The sequence below is a fragment of the Ceratina calcarata genome, unplaced genomic scaffold, assembly GCF_001652005.2.
Source record: "Ceratina calcarata isolate Rehan_Ccalc_2016 unplaced genomic scaffold, ASM165200v1 scaffold71, whole genome shotgun sequence".
In the NCBI taxonomy this organism is placed as follows: Eukaryota; Metazoa; Arthropoda; class Insecta; order Hymenoptera; family Apidae; genus Ceratina; species Ceratina calcarata.
This window is the reverse complement of record NW_017178369.1, coordinates 180,295-205,722: the sequence shown is the minus strand read 5'-3', so window position 1 is coordinate 205,722 and position 25,428 is coordinate 180,295. Positions and strand designations below refer to the sequence as shown.

The 25,428-nt window shown below is 45.9% G+C and overlaps 1 protein-coding gene across 15 annotated transcripts in view; it reads left to right on the top strand.

The window, feature by feature from the left end:
• PMCA (plasma membrane calcium-transporting ATPase 3) overlaps positions 1 to 25,428 on the top strand; it is a 55,499-nt gene that overhangs the window by 22,250 nt on the left and 7,821 nt on the right. For 6 of the 15 annotated variants that reach the window (XM_026817906.1, XM_026817907.1, XM_018033259.2 and 3 more), the window contains 8 exons: positions 493 to 528; positions 1,555 to 1,928; positions 1,999 to 2,489; positions 2,566 to 3,611; positions 3,869 to 4,083; positions 4,325 to 4,476; positions 8,082 to 8,214; positions 16,901 to 19,125. In XM_026817906.1, coding sequence (XP_026673707.1) covers positions 493 to 528; positions 1,555 to 1,928; positions 1,999 to 2,489; positions 2,566 to 3,611; positions 3,869 to 4,083; positions 4,325 to 4,476; positions 8,082 to 8,214; positions 16,901 to 17,407 — 2,954 coding nt within the window. In that variant the 3' untranslated portion in view covers positions 17,408 to 19,125. Of the gene's footprint in view, positions 1 to 492; positions 529 to 1,554; positions 1,929 to 1,998; positions 2,490 to 2,565; positions 3,612 to 3,868; positions 4,084 to 4,324; positions 4,477 to 8,081; positions 8,215 to 10,332; positions 10,402 to 14,559; positions 14,645 to 16,900; positions 19,126 to 22,524; positions 24,452 to 25,428 lie in introns of those variants that run through there. The other 9 variants (XR_003389820.1, XM_026817919.1, XM_026817915.1 and 6 more) reach the window with 9 other exon arrangements.

Below are 25,428 nucleotides of genomic sequence, written 5' to 3'. Positions count from 1 at the left end.
AAAAGGGTATTCTCCAGTAAGAGTTGATCTTGCATTATTTACGAAGATTCAATTAGACATAAATCCAATATGCTTCCTTGTGATTTACGCTGTCGTTTACGTCGTGTACGTCCTACAACCTGGAAGGCCTTTTGAGTGTCGTGTGACTTTATTACTGATGAAAACGTGATTAACAAAACGATTCAGCATTGACGAGATAGAACAAACCTTCTGGGCTGTCCAGTTAAAATCATACAGAACTTAGACTTACAGACTGATCATCTCGATTTATGTCGATCGTTTTTAAGTAAATTCTTAAGATCGTCGCACAAATCGAGATGACGATCGACGCTATCGGGCGTCTCATCCTCCGTAACGAAGACTCGCGAAAATACGAGAATGAAATCGGTGACGAGAAAGAAATTTTTTAATACGGCGTAACTTATGACTGGCATAATACATTTTTAGATAGACTGCTAATCGATTTTGTTTTGCATGCGTTTTTTTATCTAGAGGCTAAGAAGCAGCGGAAGAAGAAGTCATTAACAGGTGAATAAAGTACTATCATAAGTCATATTTAATTGTTCATCATTTTTCGGTGTTCGGCATATATTTTTACATGTAAAGAGCACACGCGCGTGTATCGATTTTATTTCTATCAGTCGTTCGATCGTCGTCTATTTTATTTACGCACCCGTCACACGAGTATCCGTTTGATTTTGTCGGGAGTAAAGAAGTTCTATTTTCTTGCCCGTTGTATCACTTTCTGGTTCGTTTACCGCACAAATCTGTACATGGCCTCTTGTACGTGAAAGACAGTTTCGTGTTTTCTGTTCTATCCTTTTGTCTTTTGTTTTCTCATTTCTCTCTTGTCTACTTGGCTCATTTGTTCTCGTACCGTAGTAATCGGAGAAGATTTGTGAAGAAAGCGCGTAGAGAAAAGAAAAGAGAAAAGAAAATTAGAGTCGTGCCTCATCCGTGCTTCTCTGTACCTTCTATTTATATTTGAATTCTGTGAATGTCCTCGGTATAGTATAGTATCTTTTCGATGCATATTTGAACCAAGAGTATTAGCCGCCACTAATAAACGAAGTTTTTGTATAGCTTCTTTAGATCTTTCCGCATTTATTCCTAGCAACGCTCTTTCTCGCTCTCCCCTTAGTCTCTCTCCGCCTACGATCTCTTGTGTTTCTTGACGCGTGGCTGTTCTGCTTATATCGAATTAACACTCGATCATAATTATCTCCTCGCCGGCTTATCTACATTTCTTCTACCCTTTCTTCGATCGGTACCGATCACTAACGCTACTTAGCCAGTACGTCTGTGCCGATCAAGGTTGGGCGTTCAGACAATTGAATCAGACGTAGTACGTCTAGATCGATCTCTTACTCTACTCGAGCAAGATCTGCCCAACCTTGATACCAAATGCAAAATAGTACAAACAAATAGATGTTACGAGAAGAAGCTCGATTCTTGTGAACGGAAAACGGACGGTTGGCTTAATTTCGAGAAGAGGAATCGAGCTTCGGAGAAGGTCTGGGTGAAGTTGAAATTGAATTCTCTGTGTTGACGAAGGAGATGAGGGTGTAGAGATAACCGGAAACAGCCATGTGAGCAGTGGTAAGCACGAAGCCGGGGAGAATCACCACGCGCCCAGCCAAGGAGCCGCAGCTGGGGAGGGAAAGAAGGAGAAGAGTGTTCTTCAAGCCAAGCTAACTAAACTCGCCATACAAATCGGTTATGCCGGCTCGACCATAGCGGTGCTCACCGTTATCATTCTAGTCATACAGTTCTGCGTAAAGACGTTCGTCATAGATGAAAAACCTTGGAAAAATACGTACGCCGGTAATCTGGTGCGGCATTTGATCATCGGTGTAACGGTACTCGTTGTCGCCGTTCCCGAAGGTCTTCCCCTGGCTGTCACCCTGTCTCTCGCCTATTCCGTTAAGGTGAGGATCGATCGAGTGAAACGGTCGAGAAAACGGACTTCTCCCTCTCATTGGATCTGGGTTTGTTTAGAAAATGATGAAAGACAACAACTTGGTGCGGCACTTGGACGCCTGCGAGACAATGGGCAACGCCACGGCGATTTGCTCGGACAAGACCGGAACCCTGACGACCAACCGGATGACCGTCGTCCAGTCGTACATCTGCGAGAAGATGAGCAAGACGACTCCGATGTCGCAGTTCTCCGACATCCCGAGCCACGTCGGGAACTTGATAGTCGAAGCTATATCCATTAATTCCGCGTACACATCCAGAATAATGCCCTCGCAGGACCCTACAGAGTTGCCGCAACAGGTCGGCAATAAAACCGAATGTGCCTTACTTGGATTTGTATTAGCCCTGGGCATGAACTATCAAACGATACGAGACGATCAACCCGAAGAAACTTTCACGCGGGTGTACACGTTTAATAGCGTTAGGAAGAGCATGTCGACCGTCGTTCCGAGGAAGGGAGGCGGGTACAGGCTCTTCACCAAGGGCGCTTCCGAGATCATCATGAAGAAGTAAGAATGATCCCTCCCGTCCACGTTCCCGTCCCGCGCGGAGACACGCTCATGGTTTTCGTTGTGTGTTCGACAGATGTGCCTTTATATACGGTCGCGATGGTCATTTGGAGAAATTTACCCGAGACATGCAGGAGCGGCTGGTGAAGAACGTGATCGAGCCGATGGCGTGCGACGGTCTGCGCACGATCTCCATCGCGTACCGCGACTTCGTCCCTGGCAAGGCCGAGATCAACCAGGTTCACATCGACAACGATCCGAATTGGGACGACGAGGAGAACATCGTGAACAACTTGACGTGTCTGTGCATCGTCGGCATCGAGGACCCGGTACGTCCCGAGGTGCCAGACGCGATCCGGAGGTGTCAGAAGGCCGGTATCACCGTCCGCATGGTCACCGGCGACAACATAAACACCGCGCGTTCGATCGCCATGAAATGCGGCATCCTGAAGCCGAACGAGGACTTCCTGATCCTCGAGGGTAAAGAGTTCAACAGGAGGATACGGGACAGCAACGGGGAGGTACAGCAGCACCTGTTGGACAAAGTGTGGCCGAGGTTGAGGGTGTTGGCTAGGTCGTCGCCGACGGACAAATACACGCTCGTTAAGGGAATAATCGAAAGTAAAGCGACCACGAGTCGCGAGGTGGTCGCCGTAACCGGCGACGGTACGAACGACGGTCCCGCGTTGAAGAAGGCCGACGTCGGTTTTGCCATGGGCATCGCCGGTACCGACGTCGCCAAGGAGGCTTCCGATATCATTTTAACGGACGATAATTTCTCGTCGATCGTGAAGGCGGTTATGTGGGGTAGAAACGTCTACGATAGTATAGCGAAGTTCTTGCAATTTCAGCTGACCGTCAATATCGTCGCTGTTATAGTTGCTTTTATCGGAGCGTGTGCCGTGCAGGACTCACCCCTTAAAGCGGTGCAGATGTTGTGGGTGAACTTGATCATGGACACGTTAGCGTCGCTAGCATTGGCCACCGAAATGCCTACGCACGATCTACTGCTTCGTAAACCGTACGGTCGCACGAAGCCGCTTATCTCCAGGACGATGATGAAGAACATCCTCGGCCAGGCTGTCTATCAGTTGACCGTTATTTTTATGCTTCTTTTCGTTGGTAATTATCGCTGTCACAGACGCACACAAAAACACACACACCCGTTCCCTTCCAACCTCTCTCAGCCCCCCCCCCCCCTGGTCATCTTGAATCCAAAACGAAGAAAGAACGGTGTGGATAGTGTGCGTTTGATCGAGTACGTCCAGTGCTGGGAGGTGGAGGAGAGCGCGGTTTCTCTTTTTGGATTTCGAGATGACCGAGATCGAAGAGGAGTCACGTCCGTTTAATGCTGCGAAACTCGTGTGTGTGATCGATAGGTGATAAGATGCTCGACATCGAAACGGGCCGGGGAGTCGCGGAGGCTGGCGGCGGTCCAACGCAGCACTTCACCGTCATCTTCAACACGTTCGTTATGATGACTCTTTTCAACGAATTTAACGCCAGGAAAATCCATGGTCAGCGTAATGTCTTCCAAGGAATATTCACCAACCCCATCTTTTATTCTATCTGGATCGTGACGTGTCTATCGCAGGTAAATCGCTCTTCCTACCTTTTACTCACCTCCGTCTTAACGCGCGCGAACCAACCAAGGACGTGATAATTAGAGATCGCGCTTTCGAATTTGCGCCTCGCGCGATAACTACGCGGAAGTTAGTTCCAGTTGCAAACGGGGAAAAGCGAGGCCAAATCCTGTTTGCCCTTGGACACGGCATCGAGACTCTGTGATTTTTGTCGACACGATCGGAATTGGTCGTTTCTGTTTTGTTTTCTAGGTAGTTATCATACAGTACGGTAAAATGGCGTTCAGCACGAAAGCTCTCACATTAGAACAATGGATGTGGTGCCTGTTCTTCGGGATCGGCACTCTATTGTGGGGCCAAGTAATTACGACTATTCCTACGCGCAAGATTCCTAAAATCTTTTCGTAAGTTACACAACCAACATATATTCACGTACCGAAAAATAATTACGAAGAGAATTATTACAATTTCTTCTAGCGTTTAAACGATGAGAGATACTTCTGTTCTGTTTAAGCGGGCGCAGCTTGAAACGCCCGTGTGTTTCGAAAATATCTCGCGGTACATTTTGTTGTTTCCTTTTTGCCTCTCTTCAGTTTCTCTTTCTTTTTTTTTTCTACTGTACGTTCTATTGTTTGCTTTTTACGAACGTTCGGTTCGCGTAACACGTATCGTTCTCCGAAAATTATACAAGCATCTTGGAGCTATGAATTGTCCGAACCGAGTTGCACGCATCGCTAACAGAGAATGTAAGACATGGGAAACAGGAGTGTAGCATTTTCTTGCTTTCTTGCATTGTGCGACGCGACAGGAACGCGTTGCATAAAACTTAACGAGATCTCACGAGAGAAAGCTTTGGGAACAATTAACACGCTGCCGAAGCGTAATCATTGAGGCCGTGATTACGAGTTGGTCAGCACGGGATCGTAGCTTTTATCGAGACTTTCCTGGTACACGATACTACAGTCGCCTATGCATGAACCTTTAACATTGTATCAAATAAAAGTTTCTATAATCTTCCGCCGATGGTAGATGGGTGTATACGAATGCATTGCGCTGTTGTTGTTGAGACACAACGAGGGTGCGGTACATTCCGTTTTATACAACTGTCGTCCATTGTTGATAACATACGAGTGTAGCAACATCGAAAAGACGATACCATTCGAAAAGATAAGTATTATCGTAATCGGTATCGTGTGAAGGTGTAATAGAAGGGAGGCATGCATCATGGAACTCGCATCGATATTACAATTAATTATTATTATGATTATTATCATTATATTGGTAGTTGTATTAACCGTAGCGCTTCTGTTTGGTTTATGTTCTCGCTTATTACGAGTCCTCTTTCTATTGCTTTTTGCCCGTTCATATTGTCTCTCACGCCCCACCGCACGTGGTACGTCCGTCTTAAATTCGCGTACACGCTGTTATTTCGTTTTTTTTAATTTTTTTTTGACGATCGATCGAACTACGATCGAGAGAACAGTGCGTACGCGTTAAGCCAGGCGTAGACACGTGCGTTAGCGTATCGCTTTACGTAGCATGCTCCCTAGACGCCCGGATGAATAAAAATCCAAACGAATTGGGACACACTTAGAATGATCGCGCGTGCTCAGCTGTTCCCTCGCTCCCCTCTTTGTAACTTTTGTTAGTGCTGGCCGACCGAACGAAACGTTCAGGGTTCGCTTCGACCGAGAAACTTTGAACGTTCCAAGGCGCGGACCATTTGGTACAAGTGTGCCGCGGCGTCCTAACGGATACTACGTGTCCCCGCGTTCGAAACGTTACGGCAACTGTTATATCGGTTAAAGTTTGACACGTATATCAGTTGCGACGCTGAAGCACGTAGATTTATGGGAACGAGCTTCCGGTTCGCTTGTCGAAACTGTTGCCCGTTCCCACGTCCAGGAGCCTAGACACACCATTAGGCTTAGTCGTTGCATGACTCTGAAGACCCTTCTCCGACGTCTACGTACTTGTTTGTGTGCAAACACAAAAGTGAATAACAATTGAAATAGAGAACGTCGTCCCGATTAATTCACTATACTCGTTTCACGACATCCGAATATTCGACACGACTTAATCTCTACAATGTGTTTACGTTTTCTATTTGCTGCGAGGGATCTCGGTGGCGCGCTTCAACCGAGTTCAAGTTCCACGATTTTAGTTTCTGATCTGGCGATCCTTAGAGAGCCGCGAGAACGGCTCTGCGTTATCGTTAACAGAAACTGTGGTAACTTTTGCGCTTAGCACTTTTTTAATCACCACCACCACCACTACCACCACCACTACTACTACTACTACTACCACTACTACTACTACTACTGCTATTACTATTACTATTACTATTACTATTACTATTACTATTACTATTACTACTATTTACTACTGCTACTACTTACGCTCTCTCGCTGGAGCTGTTTTACGACTCTGCTCTTTCGACAGAGTTTTTTTACAACTATTTTAACCGTCTTTCTTTCTTTCTTTCTGTCTATCCGTCTGTTTCTACTTCTGTCTGTACATTTATATGTGATATCTGTACCCACCCCGTCTGTCTGTTTGTCTGTCTCTCGTCTCTAGTTTCGTTTCCTCTCCCATCTCTATCTCTGTCTCTCTTTCTCTCTCTGTCCATTACACGCACGGAGCCGAAACTTTCTCCTTCTGAACTGGTTTTCTTTCCAATTCTCTGCATCTCTTTCTCTCTGTCCGCTTAGGATTGCCTCCCGATCCGCGAGTCCCGGGTTGTCTCTCGCGAATCGGGAGCAATTTTCGCTGCTCTCGCGTCGAGCGCACTAACGATTTGGAAATCTAAAACGAGGCACGCGTATGGTTAAGCAGGATACGTGATGTGCGCATATATCGTGGGGTGCTTTTCTGTGTGGTCGTCCTGGTCCGAAGCGACATAATTATGACTAAACGAAAGTGTACGTAACACGCGGGGCTCTCGCAAACCTTTTTAACAATTATTAATCTTCTCTGCATTCGCTTGTTAAAGCTTCTAACGAGCCACTCGTCGTAGGACAAAATAGAGAAAGTAGTTGCGGTTTTTTCTTGAGCTTTTGTCACTTAACGAGAATCGTACCCTCCTGACACAGGTAAGGGAGAGGATCTCGCGGTTTAAGCGAGCGATCGGCCTTGTAACACGTAGCCGAGGGAAAACTGAAGTAAAACCGACCGATAACAAAATAATAAAGAGGAACCTGTCCAGAGGAGAAGGGGAAATGTATATACATTATGATGTCACACACCCGGTCCCCCGAATTGTATCAGATCACGCGCGTCTTCCCCTTAGGATAATTATTTTTTCTTTTCAAGAGAATCATTCGAACCCTCTCCTCCTCACCGTCATTACGTTTTCTTTCGTCGCGTTTCCGTTTCTTTTCGCCGGTTCAGTTCATCGTTTCTCCCAGTACAAAAGTATCTCTTTCATCGCCATACACGTCATACAAAACACGCACACACGCATATGTTACACAGTCGTTCTCCATCGACAGATTTATCGCTCGCTTCGTTCGCATTGCACCACCTCACATATCGCATCCCCTCGTTCGTTGGCTCATTACTTACATCTCTCTGTCTCTCTTTCTCTCTCTCTTGTGTGTTCGTACGCGTACGCTGGCTGTTTTCGATCTACGAAGAATCGATCGGAAACGACCAGCGAACGCTTTTCTCTTTCTCTCTCTCTTTCTGTCCGTCTGCTTTCCTTTCTCGACCATCTCCGACCACCGTTAACGGAACTGAAAAAATTGCCAGCATCGTCGACGTCGTTTCGAGAGGTACCGCGATTAGGTGTCCAAGTTAAGGAGCGAGGGGAGTAACCGTATAAAATTTGTTGGTGCAGTGCGTCGAGGAGCCGGCTCTACGCGTCATCAATTCAGAAAATAAAAAAAAAAAAACAAAGAAAGAATCAAAATCTCCCTCTTAAGAAAAAAAAACCAATCTACTTTGATTATAGACAATGTGTAACAGGGATCGAGTGATGAAGAATTGGTTTCATGTTTTTTAAAAACAGATGGGGCCGCGGCCAGCCGGATGATATCGGTGCGATCAATCTCGGAGATGAGAAATTCGACCCTGACTCGGATAAAAAGCCGCGCGCAGGACAAATTCTATGGATCCGTGGTCTAACACGACTACAGACACAGGTAACTATCCCTATCTCTCTCACTCTCATGGCATCACTCGAACGTCGCCGTTCTATCGGGTCCCCCGCCCCTCCCATTTCCCGGGATTAAGAAATTTCGCAAACGAGAAGAAGATACAAACGCGCGGGACTTTTTTTTCATCGACGAAAGAGAGTCGCGTGCGATCATCATCCCTCCCGTCGAACTCGCTTCGACCGGCAGCCCCCGCTGGCTGCCCGTACTTCGATACCGTCTATACTGTGTTTACAACGCCCGTTATATACCATATCATCGCAGCAACAAGTCGTTCTCTTATTTTGAGCCTTCGCGTGCGATCAGCTCGCGCCGTCGACGACCCTCTCGCGGTCAGGACCAGAGGAACAGGGAGGGGAAGATCGAAGACGTCGTTTTATTATTTCCTTTTAATCATCTGCAACGAACGAGATCGAACAGCGCGATCGCTCGGCCTTCACCTCCAGGATCCTCTGGTCAGTTATCCGAGGGGGAAATCGTTGACGGGCATCGGCTCGATCCCGCACATTCGACAAGCTAATATATTCGTGCGTTCTCTATATACTATGCGAACATGAATACGTCCTTCGATCAGTCTCATTTGGTTCTTTACGTTCAACAATCGTTGTTTACCTTGGTTTGCATTTTCATTTGAGTTCTTTGCCGTGTTACCTCGACGATGCGTACCTTATTATTGCGTTTTATCGATCCTCTCGATCTTGCAACACCGCGTCCTGCGTTCTACCACAGAAAGAAAGAAAGCTCCGACGACCAAGCGAAGCTGGAGAGCCGTGCAACTTCGATACGCATACCTCGACCTGGTCGATCCTCTTCAGGTCGTTTCCCCGTTTCCAACGATAGCTCATTCATCGCGTCTGGGGTCTTTCTGAAGCTCGACCAGCTTCTCGCAACCTTTTGGATGCCGCGGTTACTTCTTAACCCTTTATAAGATATATCTCGTTGCACCGACAGACTTATAAAGGGTTAATTGCTCCTTTTGACGAGCAAGTGTCGAGATGAACAATAAAAATTGTGCGAACCGGTGCAGAGTACCGGTGTTACTCGGCCAAAGTAGACGTTGGGTATTTTAGATCTCGTTGAACCATCGATAGATTCCGGTGATTCCACTTTAGCTAATCAAGGGACACTATTTACTGTAGGGCGTAGACGGCTATGGTAGACCTCTCCAGCTTGTGTCAGCTTCAGTGATCGTTCGGGTACCCTAGAACCCGAACGCGTAGGCGTTTAGACGGCTAGTCGTCGGTTTGCTCGATGTAGAAGAACGAAATTAGCCCCCGATTTCACGGACCAATGACTCGAAACTCGGGGAGTGAAGTAAACGAGGGACGTAACGCGAAGGGAATCGTTCCGATGTAAAAAAAACCGGTAGACGGTACAGCGACAGACCTGTTTAGTCGTTCGAACGAAGGTGTCAGGTCTGGACAGTTTGCGAGCTCTTTTTCAAGAATTAAGGAATCGATGCTCGAGCGAGAGTCGGAAAGGACAAGCAAGCAGCCATTCCTCGTCGACGACGCCTCTCGCGTTTTTCCGTTCCCTTTTATTTCGCATTTTTTCGTTCATCTCTAAACTGGTTACCAAAATGTCTGATGAAGCTAGCGCATACTTGACCAAACCGCGGCTCGCGATCGCGTGTAGATCCGTTCTACACCCTCGCGATCACGTCACCGATCACGTATTTTATTATCGAGGTCGCTTACGAACATGCGATTCAAAGTTATCGATCCTCGTTTCACCGGTGACGTCCTCGTTCGGAACGGGAACGTTATCGATGAAACGATCCTCGGTGCAGGAACCGTACGGTCGCACGGCGAGAGGAGTTAAAGCGTGGAACTTGGGTTCCCCAGGACCGATACGATATATCTCCACTTTCTTTATTCTGTTGACTTATACTTCGCTTTCTCTCTTATTTCCTTTCTTCTTACTCTTACTGGTAACGCTACACTCTTTATCCAGCACGGTGATCAAAGAGAAACAGTGAAACGCGCCACGCGCGTCTGCGTATCTCGATGAGAGAACAACGACAAATGACTAAACAAAACTAAAATAGACACCGCATTCCCAAGTGAAGCTAATCATGTAAATTGAATGTGTACTACCTACTTTCAGACGAGCAATAGAACTCTGGTGCAGAATGTATCTGTGACAGGCAGATCCCCCTCTCAGGATTACTATATGGTTAGTCCGCAAGTCCAATCTCCGCACTGTTTGACCGTTCTTGAATATTAATTCTTTATATTACGATTACCGAATTTACTCTTTCTTTTTATATATATATATATATAATCATTTATGTTCGATGGTTTTGTATTTCTCATTAACCGGTTTGAGTTTTTCGTTCCTTCTTACTGGCGCTTTCTGTTTGACGTACTTACCTCGTACTCCTCTGTCTCTCACCCACGCCTTTCACTTTAATTACTGTTATCTAACTTTCGTTTCAAAAACTTGGGAGGTACGCTCTAATTTTTCGCCCATCCTCTTCTCCCTTCCTCCCTCCGGCGTTTGGTTTACATTCGCCGATCGTCAGACGACCAAGTTATTTAGATGAAACGTATTCGTCTACTTAACGCAATGTAAACCAGACCCACCCCTCCGCCTCTTTGACTTCTACATCAATTTTCTCCGTTTCGTTTCATCGCAATTCTCTTTGCGAGCTTCTATTCGCTTCGTTCGATCCTGCTGATGTATTTTTATTTTTATACAAAAAAGAGGCATACGATTCCTTCCCTACGTTTGATCATCAAACGTCTCTCCCTCTTCGACCACGTGTAATTAACATATAACACCTGATACAGAATTTACTTAGTATAATCGACGCCAAGTACAATGATAGACTTGGAAGAATCCTCACGACTGCCTCTTCCTGTGTTTTATTCCTCCCCATTCAATTCGTCCTCCCATCTTTTTTTTTCTTTTTGTTCTTAAGGTGTTGCATGCACGTCTGAGCGTATGTATGTACGTATACAAATTGCCCGTATATACGTGTATATACGCAATCTCTTATTTTCAGTTACCTTTTCGTTTATATCGTTTTCGTTCGAGACACTGTCTTCGTTTACTTTTCACGAGAACATCTATTCTCACAGATTTCTCTTCTTTTTTTTTTTAAATCGATCCTCGAGACATTCTCTGGATTATTATTTCTGAGGGATCTTTCAGTTTCTATACATAATACATGGTGTTTTATCAAACGATTCAACGATCACTTACGATACAAAGATTTTCTGAGCATTGAGAATGAATTTGTACGTGTTTTCGCTGTCTGCTTCTGACGTATCGTTTACATTACGTTCATTTATTTGTCGGGCATAGGTATAAAGAAAATGTACCTCTCAATGTGGAGATAAACGTTTTCATTTATTTTCTTTTTACGATCTTCTGCCACGGTATAAGAAAGAACAGTACATTACGAGATCTTAAACAGACTCGATAGTGTGTAGCTGTAATTGTCAGATACAAAAAGCATCCTATGCAATTTCCTTCTAGCTTCACTCGTTATTGACCTTTTTTGTAGGTAATATTAGTACCTAGAACTTCTATTTGAAGTATTTTACGAAATTTTGACAAAAAAAAATTTTTCATTTTTTTCGAGATTTTTCCAAGGGGTACCCCTTCAGATTTTGCGAAATTTTCGTTTTTTGCCAATAACTTCGAAACCGTTGGACGTACGGGAAAATTGCATCAGACCTTTTTTGTAGAGGACGACGAGACCTACAATTTCCATATAAAATTTCTTCGTTAGCTCTAATAGTTTACGAGTAATTTGCAAAAAACTGTTTTTTCGTTTTTCGTCAATAACTCGTAAACTATTGATGCTAGCGAAAAGTTTTTGTACGGAAATTGTAGATCTCGTCGTCCTCTACAAGAAAGGTCCTATGCAATTTTCCCGTATCTCTAAGGGTTTAGAAGTTATTGAGGAAAAACGAAATTTTTTTCGAAAAGTTCGCGGTTTCGACGCTGGGATGGTCGGATTTTATCAACATCAATAAAATGCCATATAATCATATGTAACCCATTAAATATTAAAGTTAGAAGAAAAAATGCATAAAATCTTTCTTGTAGAGGACTCCAGTGCCCTAATTTTTATTTGAAGCATTTTTCGAAATTTTGAGAAAAATGTTTTTTTTTATTTTCCCGAGATTTTCTCCATCGCAAGAGTCAATCATCAGTACACTTTTCGACAGAACCTCCTGTTCTTTTTTATACTGTGCTTCTGCTGTGGAAGTAGACGTTATATTTTGTCTCGCTTCAAGTATATTTATATATATATATTTTTAATCAACGATCTACACATGGTACCGATCTCTACAGAACGCTGGATAGCGCACTGGCATGGTTCGCTTCTCAACACAGCGAGTAAATAACGGAGAGTATATGATATTGGTTTTTCCGTCACACCAATATTTCACTAATACATATTCGACGTCCTCCTCGTAGCTCGTAAAAGACGAGACACCTCAGAATACATACCGCTTGGTCTCTTTAAATGTTATCGCTCTCGAGATCAGAAGTTCTGCCGCGTTACAGTAAACGGAAGAGAAGAAAAGTAAAAGTTTGACAGTCCATAACTTCGTAGCAAATAACGATGGATGAATGAAACTTTCGATGTCCGAAGTAGAAAAGCTTCCAGTCATCCGACTTCTGGTTCCGGGGATATCGTCGCGTCAGAGTCATAATTTAGACTCACCGGTCTAGACAGCCAGCTGAGAGGTCATTGATCTACTCAGAACCAAATCTAAGCTCTAGAATCCTGTATCTCCGGAACGGTTGGAGATATCCAGATGAATCAAAAACGATTCACTTCCTCTAATAACTGCGAGGTATTTGAAAAATAAAAAATTCTCGGTACACACCGACTGTCGAGCGTTCTATAGAGATCGGTGATCCGTGATCAATGTGTCAAGAACATTCTTCGCTTCGCTCGTTTCCAACAAATTTTTCAACTCCTCGATAACTGAGAGATGCCCTTGAAACAAATGGGGCACCGGCAAACAAATTGAGAACCTCTGAAATTGAAGGCACCGTGTCATTCCGATGTGTTACCACACCCACGATTAAACTAATGGAACGAGCCGTTGTTTTAAACGTTGTCGTCGATCTCACCGACGTACCACCGTCCCGAGACGGAGCAAAGCTGAAAAAAGAGATGATTCACGGGCACAGGCACTCTCTCTTTGCGGATGCTTTCGTGATACAGAGATATGCACCTGCGATTTTGTTTTGTAAACGATAGAGCAGCCTCGGAGTACATTGTACGCCTGCTATGCGTATGAAACTCTGCATGCAACAACTCGCGGGCAGGAATCATACATAGTGTATGTGTATACGTACACGGGCAAACAGTGTCAAAAACCGACTAACAAAACCACAGACCGACACTCTCTGCATCCTGTGTTGTTTGTCACTTGTGGGTGAACGGAAATTGAAGTTGGTCCGCGAGTTGAACTTCACCGTTATCTGAAACTATGATAACGAGTCATACAGCTTTTCAAACGTGGTCCATCGGACACGGTGAAATTTGTCTCGCGTCCAGCTTGTGGACTCAATTCCGTTGGCTGATCCTTTTTTTTTATATATCTATCTATATATATATATATATCTCTTTGTTTGTTCGTGGCAGTGTGCGTGCTCTTGCTGTCGTGTATTACCATTAACATTTATACGATGGATGTACAATGCATCGTGTGCGTGTCTAAATGTGCGTGTGTTGTTGCGTAACAAACGAGATGTACGTGCACAAAGTCCGTCCGTCTGTCTGTATGTCTGTCTGCCTGCCTGTTTGTCTGATCGTCTGTCTGTTCGTATTTCGTGTCTGACAAGGAACTGGCAGCAATTTACACGACACACAGAAAATTGCAGACACGAAAAATTCCGACTCGAGGCGTGTGCGTACGTGCGTAATTAAACCGAGTATGGAAACTGAATTTGCATGCAGCGAGTGGCTGACGACGCTGTCGAGCTTTTGATTCGCGACGCCTCGAGTCGAGTCTTAGTCCAATTGTCGTTCGGGGAGTAAGAATCTTAAACGGTGACAATTTGGCTAAGAAGGTGACACGCGTACACACGGCTACAGAAACTCGGAAGAAGGCCCGCGATAACTGGGAAAAGCTTGACTAACGAGGCGCAACAAGAGGCTCAGAGCAACCAACATCCAGCAGCAACAGAATACAGACGAAAACAGTCACTCAAAAGTCGTAATCACCCAAGTGTAACGCAGGGATTGAATACTACTACTGACGCAAAACAACACGCCTTTAAAAAAAAAACATTAAAAAACAAACCAAATAATTGAGAAGATAGAGATTAAGACTGATGGTATGATTTGTGGTTTGTTAGCCAGCGGAACCCATTCGGGAGACTGAGGTATAACGGGGCGGCAGTCTTGCTCGCCGCCACACTTATCCTGTCGGAGTACAAACAAGTACGTAGCTCATGTAGATCGCCTGCCGTTTAAAAGTATGATACGTTGTAATCGTCGACTACTCTCTGCCTTACGTACGCCACTCAACTTAGGACGGATCGTCGACGTACGTACGCAATGCTGACCGAAACGTCGCCCTCGATACGATAATCGCCCCTGCGCCTTGCGAACAAATTTCCGTTCTCTGTAATTGTGAATCGGCAGAAAGGCCGGTCGAACGAGATCCTCGTTGAGTTTCTTTCGTCATTAAGAAGCGATCAAAGAAATTCATCCTCGGAGGATGGAGTTAGCGTCGGAGGGCGACGAATTGCTCGGCAGCAACGGATACAGTGAACGTTTCGCCACAACACTGTGTTTTTGTGTACCGGGATTGGATCGGTCGGTGGACGAGGCCACCGTCCATCCAACCCTCTTTTTTCTAGTAGTCTTATTAGCTGTCTGACATGATTGTGTGCTGCGTGTATTTCCTCCGTATACTATGTCATTCTGTTCCTACGATATAAACTTCGACTGTTAGAAGACGAGAAGAAAGACAATGATTGGCTCGAGATCACGACGATTTCCACTGACGATTTCTTCGTACGTCGTTTCGTATTACTAACAAGAATAAATCTAAGGAAGTTTCTGATCGACTCGACGCACTGTTTTACCACGTTTCATTACGTGGTACTTCGTATATTTACGTGTTATGTATTCGATCAGAGGTTTCTCGTACGAAACGATGAACGAGAATATCGTGGATGAAATTCGGACGATCCCGGGGCAACGGTGACTACAGCCCGACCTGTTTAATCAGTGTGCGAGTGTGCGTTTGCTCACGTTTGCATCGACTTTGTGTTTGCCCGATCTCTAACACGGCGTTGCGCCCGACTGCTCATAGAAAAAATTGAGTTTGCAGTGGTTTGTGTGTCATAGATCGTATTTTCTCCGAACGAAAGGGTCTCGTCAAAGCAGAAGCTTCTGGTGGTCACGGTTCACCACGAGCGACTTGCCGGCTTTTTGGGTGCCCGATCATTATCAAACGATTAGGTCGATACACGGTGCGCCCTGTAGTGGACTCGGCGATGGTCCAAATCGCGGGGACAAGAGTCCTATATTATATATGCGTGGGTCACGGCAGAATCCCCGATGAAACTGGAAGAGAACGCGTAAAAAATGTTTACGGAATGCTCTCTGATCTGTGAAACTTTTCCTCTCTACTCCTGTCTCTCTTTCTCTCTTTTTTCTTCACGACGTACACGCTCGTTCTCTCTCTCTCTCTCTCTCTCTCTCTCTGTCACACCCTCCCCGACTCTATCACCTCTCTAAACGCTTGACTGTCACTCTTCATAAAAACGTCGCTCGCTGTTCTTCCCATTTTTGATGTACCTAATCCGTCGGTCGCGGTTCAAGCGTGCGCTTCATCAAAACCAGCGATCCTCCACTCTCTGGCTCGATTCAGGACGTTTTAACGAACTCGGTACGACCGATCACGCGGTACGACGACTTTGAAACTCGATCGAGGTCTAAGACAGTTAGGCCGAAGCAAAGAACTCGTAGGTTTTTCAGTTGTTCTTGTTTTTTTTTACTGGATTTTTGTTTCCACGGCTTTCGGCCATAGTCGGTAGGTACGCACAGTAAAAAGAAAGAGGGAAATGCGCGCATGTTTAACGCCTGGCGTCTCAGCGACGCGATCCTCGTTCGAGTCTCTGAACTCGGGTGAAATGCAACCAGGTCCACGGCGAAGAGAACAGCCCGGTCAGTGTGTGCACGTTACCACCGTCCATCTACACGCGAGCACATTCGTACCGCGTCACACCACGTCACACGATTCCATTCCCGCAAGAGAACCGGGTGCCCGAAAGTGCACAAGTTCACCGGTCACGCCGGAGACGATCGCGAGTAACGTCTGTTACCCGCCTACACGTACAGATTCATAAATATCACACGCCCGTACACCCCCGCAAGAGTACCGGGCGAAGCCCAGAGACATGCACGAAAAGTAAGATACCAGACGCACACACCTACGATAAAGCACCACCGCCGCCACCACCAAGAGAAAATCTAATAAAACTCATTTAATATCCCGTAAAACGTAGAGAGAAGCACAGTCTACAGCGAGAGTATCGAAAAGAAAGTAAGATAGGCATTGATAATTGACACACACAGAAAATTGAAAAGAGAGATCTTTTTAAGTAAACGAGTCATGACGTGCTTGTGTGTCGCTGGCTTGCCTCCTCGCTTCCTGATAGAACATCCTCTTCCCTGTTTTTGCAGCTTCGAGTAATAAGAGCGTTCAAGTCGACTCTGGAAGATCTGGAGGAGCGTCGCTCTGTCCATAGTTTACACAGCTTACACAGTATGCGCAGCTCACGCAGCCACACCGGGCCCCGACCACTATCCGACTTCACATACATTGACGAAGACCCGACAAACACGGCCCAGATGAACACCGCGACCGGCAAAGCCCAATCGGCCGGCCAAAAGCTGGAGGAGCAGACAATGATGAACACCAGGATGAACAGCTCGACGTCGCCGCTGTTGCTGACCGTCGCGGGCCAGGGAAACGCGTACAACTACCATCATAATACCACCTTAAACAACACCACCAATGACAATAGATCCTCGTCCAATAGCGCCCTGAACCAACAACAGGCCCAACAACAGCAACCCAACCATACGCAGATGTCGAACAGCAACAACACCGGAAACTCCCTGCTTCTCAGCTCCAATAATCTGGCCCTGCCGGAATTGACGAAGCTCGTGCATGAGACCAGCATTTAAAAAAAGGCAGCTTTGCGTGTCGCCATCACCCCCGCCCCGAACACCTCCGTATACCTACCCTCTCCTTTATTATTTCTGTCTACCGTCTAACACCTTGCCTGATTCGTTTTTTTTTTTCCCCTTTTTTGTACGATCTTGTGTCTTTCCACGTTCATGTGTGTTTCTCTCTCTCTCCTTTCTCTCTCTGTATCTTTCTCTCTCTCTCTCTTTTTCTCTGTGAACTTTTAGTCAGGTCGCGGTGATGGGTTCTAAACGTGGTTGCCTCGTCTCTTTAAAGCGACTCACTCGTCGGTCGTCGTAGATGATACTCAATTAACTGTGCTATCGCCAGATTCCTCTCCTCCGTCGGGGGAACGCAGGGAATCGGCTAGCCACAATTATTGCCAATTCGTTTTCTATGTATGTGTGTATTTCTTTTGTTTCATACGAAATCGTCACAAGCGTTCTTTTTTTTTTTAATTCACGGACGAACAATCTATTCTCTTCTCTCACGACGTTCGGTCTAGAACAGATTCTTCTCACTGTACTATACGCATTTTAATCGTTTTAATCTCTTAAACAGTACTTGTCCTTATCTGTAATTAATTGAATCCCGTGGTAGTCGACGCGTAGTTGTTCATTTCACTTGGCAGTAAACGCTTGGCTCGGGAAGGGTTCGCAGTACACGTTGCAGATTTTCAGTCGTCCGCGTCTCACGGGCTTCGGAAACGAATTTTCGAAGAAAGAGAGAGAAAGAGAGAGAGAGCTACAAGTACTTAAGGCTCGTCCGAGCTTCGCAACGCGGTCCAGTGTACGCCTGCTCTGGATCCGCTCGGGAGCACAGAAAATCGGATCGGTGTTCGAAATCCTCTGTCGAAAGCCGATCCGCTTCGCCCTTTCTCTCTTCGCGTTCATCCATTTTTATATACGCGGAGTCTTTTGTTCTCTTTTTTTTTCGTTTGAAATTAAAACGGACAACGCTTGATATCGTTGAGCTGACTCGCCTGTCGTCCGCTCGCACGTCGGTCCGGCTTGAGCGCTTGCTTGCTTGACTGATTTTTATTCTCTCCACACGCTGTCTGTTCGTCCACGTAACTAACCAGAGAAGAATAATCCTAATTAAAAAGCCTCGTGACTCCGCGAGAAACCGTTTCTCTTTCTTTCAGACCACGCATATGTCGGGGACATACGGTGTCTCAAAGAAAAGAAATGTTCATTGCGAATATCTGGAGTTATGCAGATAGTTTTCTAATTAGAAGGACTATTCGCCTGTTTGTCTGTCACTTCGTTTCGTCCACGGAATCGAAAGATCCGTCGACCCTTCTCGGGGAATGTACTTATCTTCAGTTTCTTGCCTCTGTCGAGGCCTCTACGGCTGTTCATCTGATCTTTCATCGTTCGCCGAGTCCTCTAACACGCCTCTCTCTCTCTTTCTCTCTCTCTCTCTCACACGCGTCGATGTTCACTGTCCATCGTCCACTCGGTCGTGTCGTACAGGGTGCTTAAGGGAGTCTGTCAATGTGTACGTGTGACTAATACAAAAACCTTGTCGTGTCTGAATCCCGTTCTGAAGCGTCACAAACAATGAAGCGATCCATGTCCAAGGCGATGGTCGCCCGATCGATCTCGACGCGAACCCGATCGCGAGATCCCTCGAGGTCGTAACGGAATGAATTTTTTCAAGACAGATCGAAAATTGTATCGTTCGCCGATTAAACGAAATTACAAACTGACAAATATACTCATGTTTTAAGCAACAACGTCACCAGATGGACAATCAACGATTTCTAAGGACTTCCTAGGCACCCTGTACGATCGGTTTTGTTTCTGTGGATTCCGAATAAGTGGGACAGTGAACACGAAGGGGGCGGTTCGTTCCCTTTTGTCAACGTTGCACGGAACGAGATCACGGTAAAAAAAAAGAGAAGTACTTAATCGTGAGTCTCGGATCTCCCTCCTGCATCCTTCGTTCGATCAGCGGCACGAGAAGGGGATTCGTGATCGAGATCCGAGAATACCTCACGCTCGGACAGCGAACGAGAAACTTATTTTTTAATCCGTCGACCCAGGCGGAATGTTGTTTTCTTTTTCTTTTTTTTTGTAAAAGCTCTTAAAACGTTTCGCGGACCGGGTGTGTGCCCTGTGAAACACCTCGACTTAAATGCCGATAATCCACTGCCAGGGTTGCGCGCGAGAAACGAAAGCAACATGTAAAAAACGATATTATGCGTGCGACTCGTTGGATTGCAGTGGTACGCGTGTGTCGACACGCGGTGTTCCTCTGGAATCCGATGAGTCGGGCGTACGCGAAATTCTTTTAGGTCTTCTCTCCCGGTTGCGACCGATCAAAGACGTGGGATTTTTATCCTGGAATCGACTAGCTCGAATTCTTCTTGGGAAACGACGTTCCCCGTTATTATCTCCGATCTGTCTTATTGTCAAAGGTCCTGCCTGGCGAAGTTCGATTCTCTGAAAAGCGAACTTTGATCTCGGCCCGAGAATTCTCACTCGCGATCCCCCCTGATATTCCGTCGTTTCAACAGGTTGGGACTCTCGTTCTCGGCTGAATGCCATTGCGATCGAGAGAAGACGTTTTCTATGTCTGACTCGCACGCAGATTTGTTACGAGCATCGGAACGAGAACGATCTATCGATTAAGTAAGGATACACGTAGGGAGTATCTATATATACATACATATAAATATACATATTAATTTTTAATTATTATTAGCTACTACTATTATTATTATTGTTATTATATAAAATAAAGTTTAAGACACGTTATATCCGAATGTTATAAATATTTGATTGGGACCGATCGGCGGAGGGCGCGGCGATTATTTGGTTCGACGACGTCGATCCCCCGCGCCGCCGCTTTCAAAACGAGATATTGTACATAGTACACCAGCTTCGAGTTTTATTCCGTCGCGACGTGTAGATACATCGGTGTATTTAATTCGTTGGACGATATCGCCGAGGGACGCTTCTCAGTTTCCGCGAGGACGAACGCGACGCAGGGGATCGAACGTTCGATTAATCCGCCGCGTCCCTCGATCAAGGAGTGCGCGTGACGAAGGTCGGTCTCTCGATTCGCGGAATGGAAAGTAAAAAGGAACTTCTGTACGAATCTATTTCCCATCCGAAGACATAGAATTGCGAACTATTTACTTGGGACTGTCGTCGAGATGATTCTATTTTTTTACTCGCCCTCGTAGCCAGAACTCTTCTGTACAAGGTGTCTGAATCGGTGTCGGAGAACGCGAGCGTTACGAGTGGGATGGTATTAGTGGGGTAGGAAACAAATAGTACACTGGTGTCAGAAATAATTCGATTTTATTTTCTCAACACTTGGCTGATAACACTTTTTATATATACTGCTTGCACCTCGTGTAAAAGCCGTGACTCTCGACACTGGTCGCCTCTCCACTCTGTCTCTACGTCGAGCTTTCATTCCGATCCCTCTCTATCGAGCGTACGAACGATCGGAGTCCTGGATTTCGATCGGGTTTCCAGGCGCGAGACGCGCTGCCTCCGGTACGCGCCTGGAAAACGTGTTCTACTTCGATCGAGATCGAAATGGCAAAGCCACTCCCGCTGTCTATGCACACAGAGAAAAGCATTTTTCTATCGTTTCTATATTTACGCTTGGCTTACGTTAGACCGTACTATTATCTATTGCACAAACTCGCGGTGTGTTCCTTCGCGAACGAAGGAAGAGAGTGCAAAATACTCGTAACAATTTTTATATCTGAAATCTTTCTTAAAGATAAGACGTAAGGCGATGAGCCGAAGAAGGATGGTCGTTGAATCGAATCGGTTTTTCACCTGGCGCCAGCGACTTTATCTTGCAGGTGAAAAGCCGGGAGAGATGCGTCTCGGTTTCCGAACACCGGCACGTTAGCTTGTCACTTTTATTATTTGTCTCTCACGCTCGCCCGACATCTCAACTCCTTCGTGTGTGTTTTGTAACTCGCCGCTCTCGCTCGTAAATCGATCTTATTTCACGGGAAAGGGAAATCTTATTCTATCTCTGTCTCGCGCGAGAAGATCGGGCCCAGTTCCGATCCGCACTGGAGCTTCTGCACATTTACGATTGAAAAAGACGTCTATAGCGGTGGAATCCGTAGCGTGGCTCGTCGAGGCCAGAGCTCGCGGGGGTGGTCGTCGATCGCGGATGCTTTCGATCCAAGTACAAATTGTTTAAGGTGAAACGAGGCCGGTCTCGTTCGTTCGGATCTCGTTTAAGGACGACCGCGGTGTGTGAGCTCTGGTCGGACCACGCGTCGTCGACCGTATTCCGATATTTGTACTCTGGCATGCGAAACGAGCGGAACTACCGCGCGGTACTGTTCTACCTATTACTTAAAAAACTATTTATCTGAGAGCTTGTGACACGCGGTGGGATATATATATACGTATATACTATTTATATATTCTATCCGACGTCTGTACTACGCTTGATCAATGTGTTTCACCGTTTCGCGACACTTATCCACAGAATACTCTACAAGATACGTTCACGTAATAAAAGTCATTGTTATATATGTATACTTCTTTCGTTTCTTGACTTTCGATTACGGTACGATGTGTATGTAGGTCTCGTTGGAGCGTGTTCGAAGTGCGCGGAGGTATGGGCCACCTCTCTCTCTCTCTCGGACTCTGCCTTCTGTTTTTCTCGACACAGGAATTCGCCGAATTATATTTACGTCCAAGTTGATGTATCGTGCGAGGGTCCGACCCGGAGAACGTTTTTACATTTTCCGTTGCATGTAACGAGCTGTCCTCGGTTTCCGCTTATCTATCTCGGGTTTTCAGTTCGATTATTATTTCCACACACTTCATACTCGGCCGAATCTTAGTATCTTTTGAACGACGGGTGTCCAGGCACTTTTTAGCTGCTACGTTATTACTATTTTTTGTTTGTTTTTTATCTAAGTAACTACCTTTGATGCTTCGCCCGGAGTTAAAAGGTGCCTAAGGGCTCAGCGGACCAAGGGAACGTATCTTTTATTTATCTTTTTGTATCTCTCTGTAACGAAATCATTTCGAGAAGCGGCGCACTGCTATAAACGCGAGTGCGTAAAAACTGCTCCGTTGCGATCCAGTTATAACCATGATATTATCCTTTGCTCTTGAAGGTAATAGGTGGCGAGTTGCAGGAACGTTTGATACCAGTACCCTACAGCAAGAGTTCGACAGACCAAGCTGTAAGCGCTCCTCTCTGCTCTATCTTTCTTCTCACTTTCGCTAACTCTTATTTCTGTCTGTCTGTATCTGTATTCTGTATTCTGTCTGTATCTGTATCTGTCCATAACTATTAATACTCGACTAACGTAACGAACACGAACACGCGATATACACTTGCACACGTACACAGAACTTTTCTTTTCCTTTCTGTCTGTCTGTCTTTCTAGCTTATGCTTCTCTGTTCTCTCTCTTTCTCTTTCTCTTTCTCTCTCTCTCTCTCTCTCTTACTCTTAATTTCACTATTTTATACAGCGTTTTTTATACACGCTCTCTGTGTTGCCACCTGTTTGTCGCTGTGCTGTCGATTGCCCTTTTTCGCTTTCAACACGCTTTCTTTTCGCCTCTCGTCTCTCTCTTTGTGTGTGTGTTTTCCATTTTCCCCAACGTTTTCGTTTCATAGGACTGCGATATTTAATCCCTGGCCTCTGCATTTTTGTTACACGTCGAGTGCCGGCACTTCCACCGCGCAAACGAAGCGCGGGTGGCTTGACAGCTTGAAGAATGAAAAGGCAAGGGTGTCGCGTATTTTTTTTTCTCCTTTCCGCTCAGCTACACGGTTACACGCGTCCTATTTCCATTTAGTACACGCGCCCCTTTGCACCGGTACACGGACACGTACACGAGAAGAGTACACGGAGCACTAGAGAACAGCTTTCGTTCGACCCGCTTCCACACACACATACACACACACACACACACATATACAGACTCTCTCGACAACTGTTTCTCTTCCTTCGTGGATCTCGACACCTGGTGACGCTCGTTCCTTTAACAGGTTCAGCCCCGTCTCTTAGGACCTAGTCGTTGGACGTAGCATTTTTTTAGTCCGTCGGTCGGTTCGACGAACACGCGTAGCTCCACGTGCATGACGAGCAGTTTTGAGCCTTTGTCGGTCTCTAGTTTCTCGTTCAGTTCGGATAGAACAATCACCAGCGGTGTCGAGAGCGTGCAATCGCTTATAGAATAATCGACCGAAGTCTCTCCGTCGTTTCCAGCGGCACGCTGCATCCCTTGCTCTCTGCCACTCTCGTATCCCGTCCCTGTCTCTGTTCGAGAACGAGGAACATCTTTCTGTCCGACTCGTCTCGGCGAGAATCGTTCCGATCGTTAGACGAACTCGTCGATCGTTCGTTTCTCGTCGAGGCGAGGATGTCCCCGTCGTTGGGAGATTCGTTCGAAAAGGGAACGTGGGTGTTTCTCTCTGACCATTTCCCAGACTCGCTCAAGTTCAGGGACACGTTTTAACCGGCGTTTCCGTCGAATCCGCTGTCGAGTAACTGAGTAGCGTTTTGCCGGTTCGACCGGACTTTGTTGTCTTGTACTTAAATTCGACTTTCGCTGATCCTTCGGCTGACTACGCTTACATGCAAGCAAAGTAGTATGGAAACCTGTTGATTGCATTCACGATATACGACGTGGCTCGCGCCGCTCTCGAACGTCTGTCATTTAAACACGTGACGATGCGTGTATACTAATCGTAGATGTGTGAGACCGTCTGAATGGTTCGCACGATCCACGTCGTACACGTAGGCACGTTACTATATTGTTCCATTGCATCGTACGATTTTATACCACACTTCTAGTACTTACGACTAAACTTTTTCCAAGCGGACACGCTTCCAGAATTCGATACACAGAAATTCGCGCGTATCTCCACACGAATCGTGTGTCGTACCATCGCCGCCGGTGCGAGTCGGCCACGTCTCGAGAGACGAGAACACTGTTGTTTTTCTTTCGAACACACTCGTGGGTGGAAATAAAAAAGCGACGACGTGCGTCTCTATCGGAGAGGGTCCACGTTGGCTCGGAGAAAAACTACTTCTTTTCTTTTCTTTCAATTCTCTCTCGTTTTCCCTTCACCGAAAGGAAGCGCGATCGATCGGCTAGCGATCTTGGACGAATCCGCGACTGAGGATCGCGAGATCCTTCTCTTTCTTCTCTTTGCCACTGTTCACGCCTTTTTCTCTCTCTTATCTGACGAGTCTGAACTCTGATCCCCTCGCCGCACTAGCAACGTCTCGCCTTTTGACCGTCGCTCGCCGACGTTCCTCCCGGGCGAGAGGAACGCTCGACGAAGCGACTCGCGGGTGGCGAACGCGGCTCGTGACGCGAGGGATCGCGAAACGAAAGCACGTGTGCCAAACCTTGCTGTGAGCTGCCTAGAGAAGCGAAGCGAACGAAACAAAAGAGAAAGAGACCGACTCGAAACCGAATGAAACGAGAAAACGAGACACGTCGAAACGCGGGACGAGCGCGTACGCGCTCCGAGCAGAGACGCGGAAAACTGTATAGCGTGCATGTTCGAAAAACAAAGTACCAGAGTGGCGCATTGTCTAAACCGGATATTCGGCCAGGTTTAAGAGTCTGTGACCGTCAGCCCGGTTAGGGGACACACCTCGCTCCACGGCGCATCGTGTAAGTATTCCCTCAATGTTTTCTGTCTGACAACCAAAAAACAAAAAAAAAAAAAAAATAAGAAAGATATATATAACATAATTACGTACCACGAATTAATCAATGAAACGCGACACATTTTCCTGCCACCTCCATGAAAAATGCAAGAAAGGAAGGAAGAATAAAAAGAGAGAGAGATTTATATATATATGTGTAAACTTATGTATATTTTACATTTCACGGTTTCTCTGTACTCTGTACAAAACTTAAAAAAATAACGGGAAGAGATATAAAAAGAAATCGAGCTAAGGTCTCGTTGTACATTTCGGACGGGGTCAAATCTTTTCACTGACATATTATTATATGATATGATATGATATATATATATATCACGTATAACA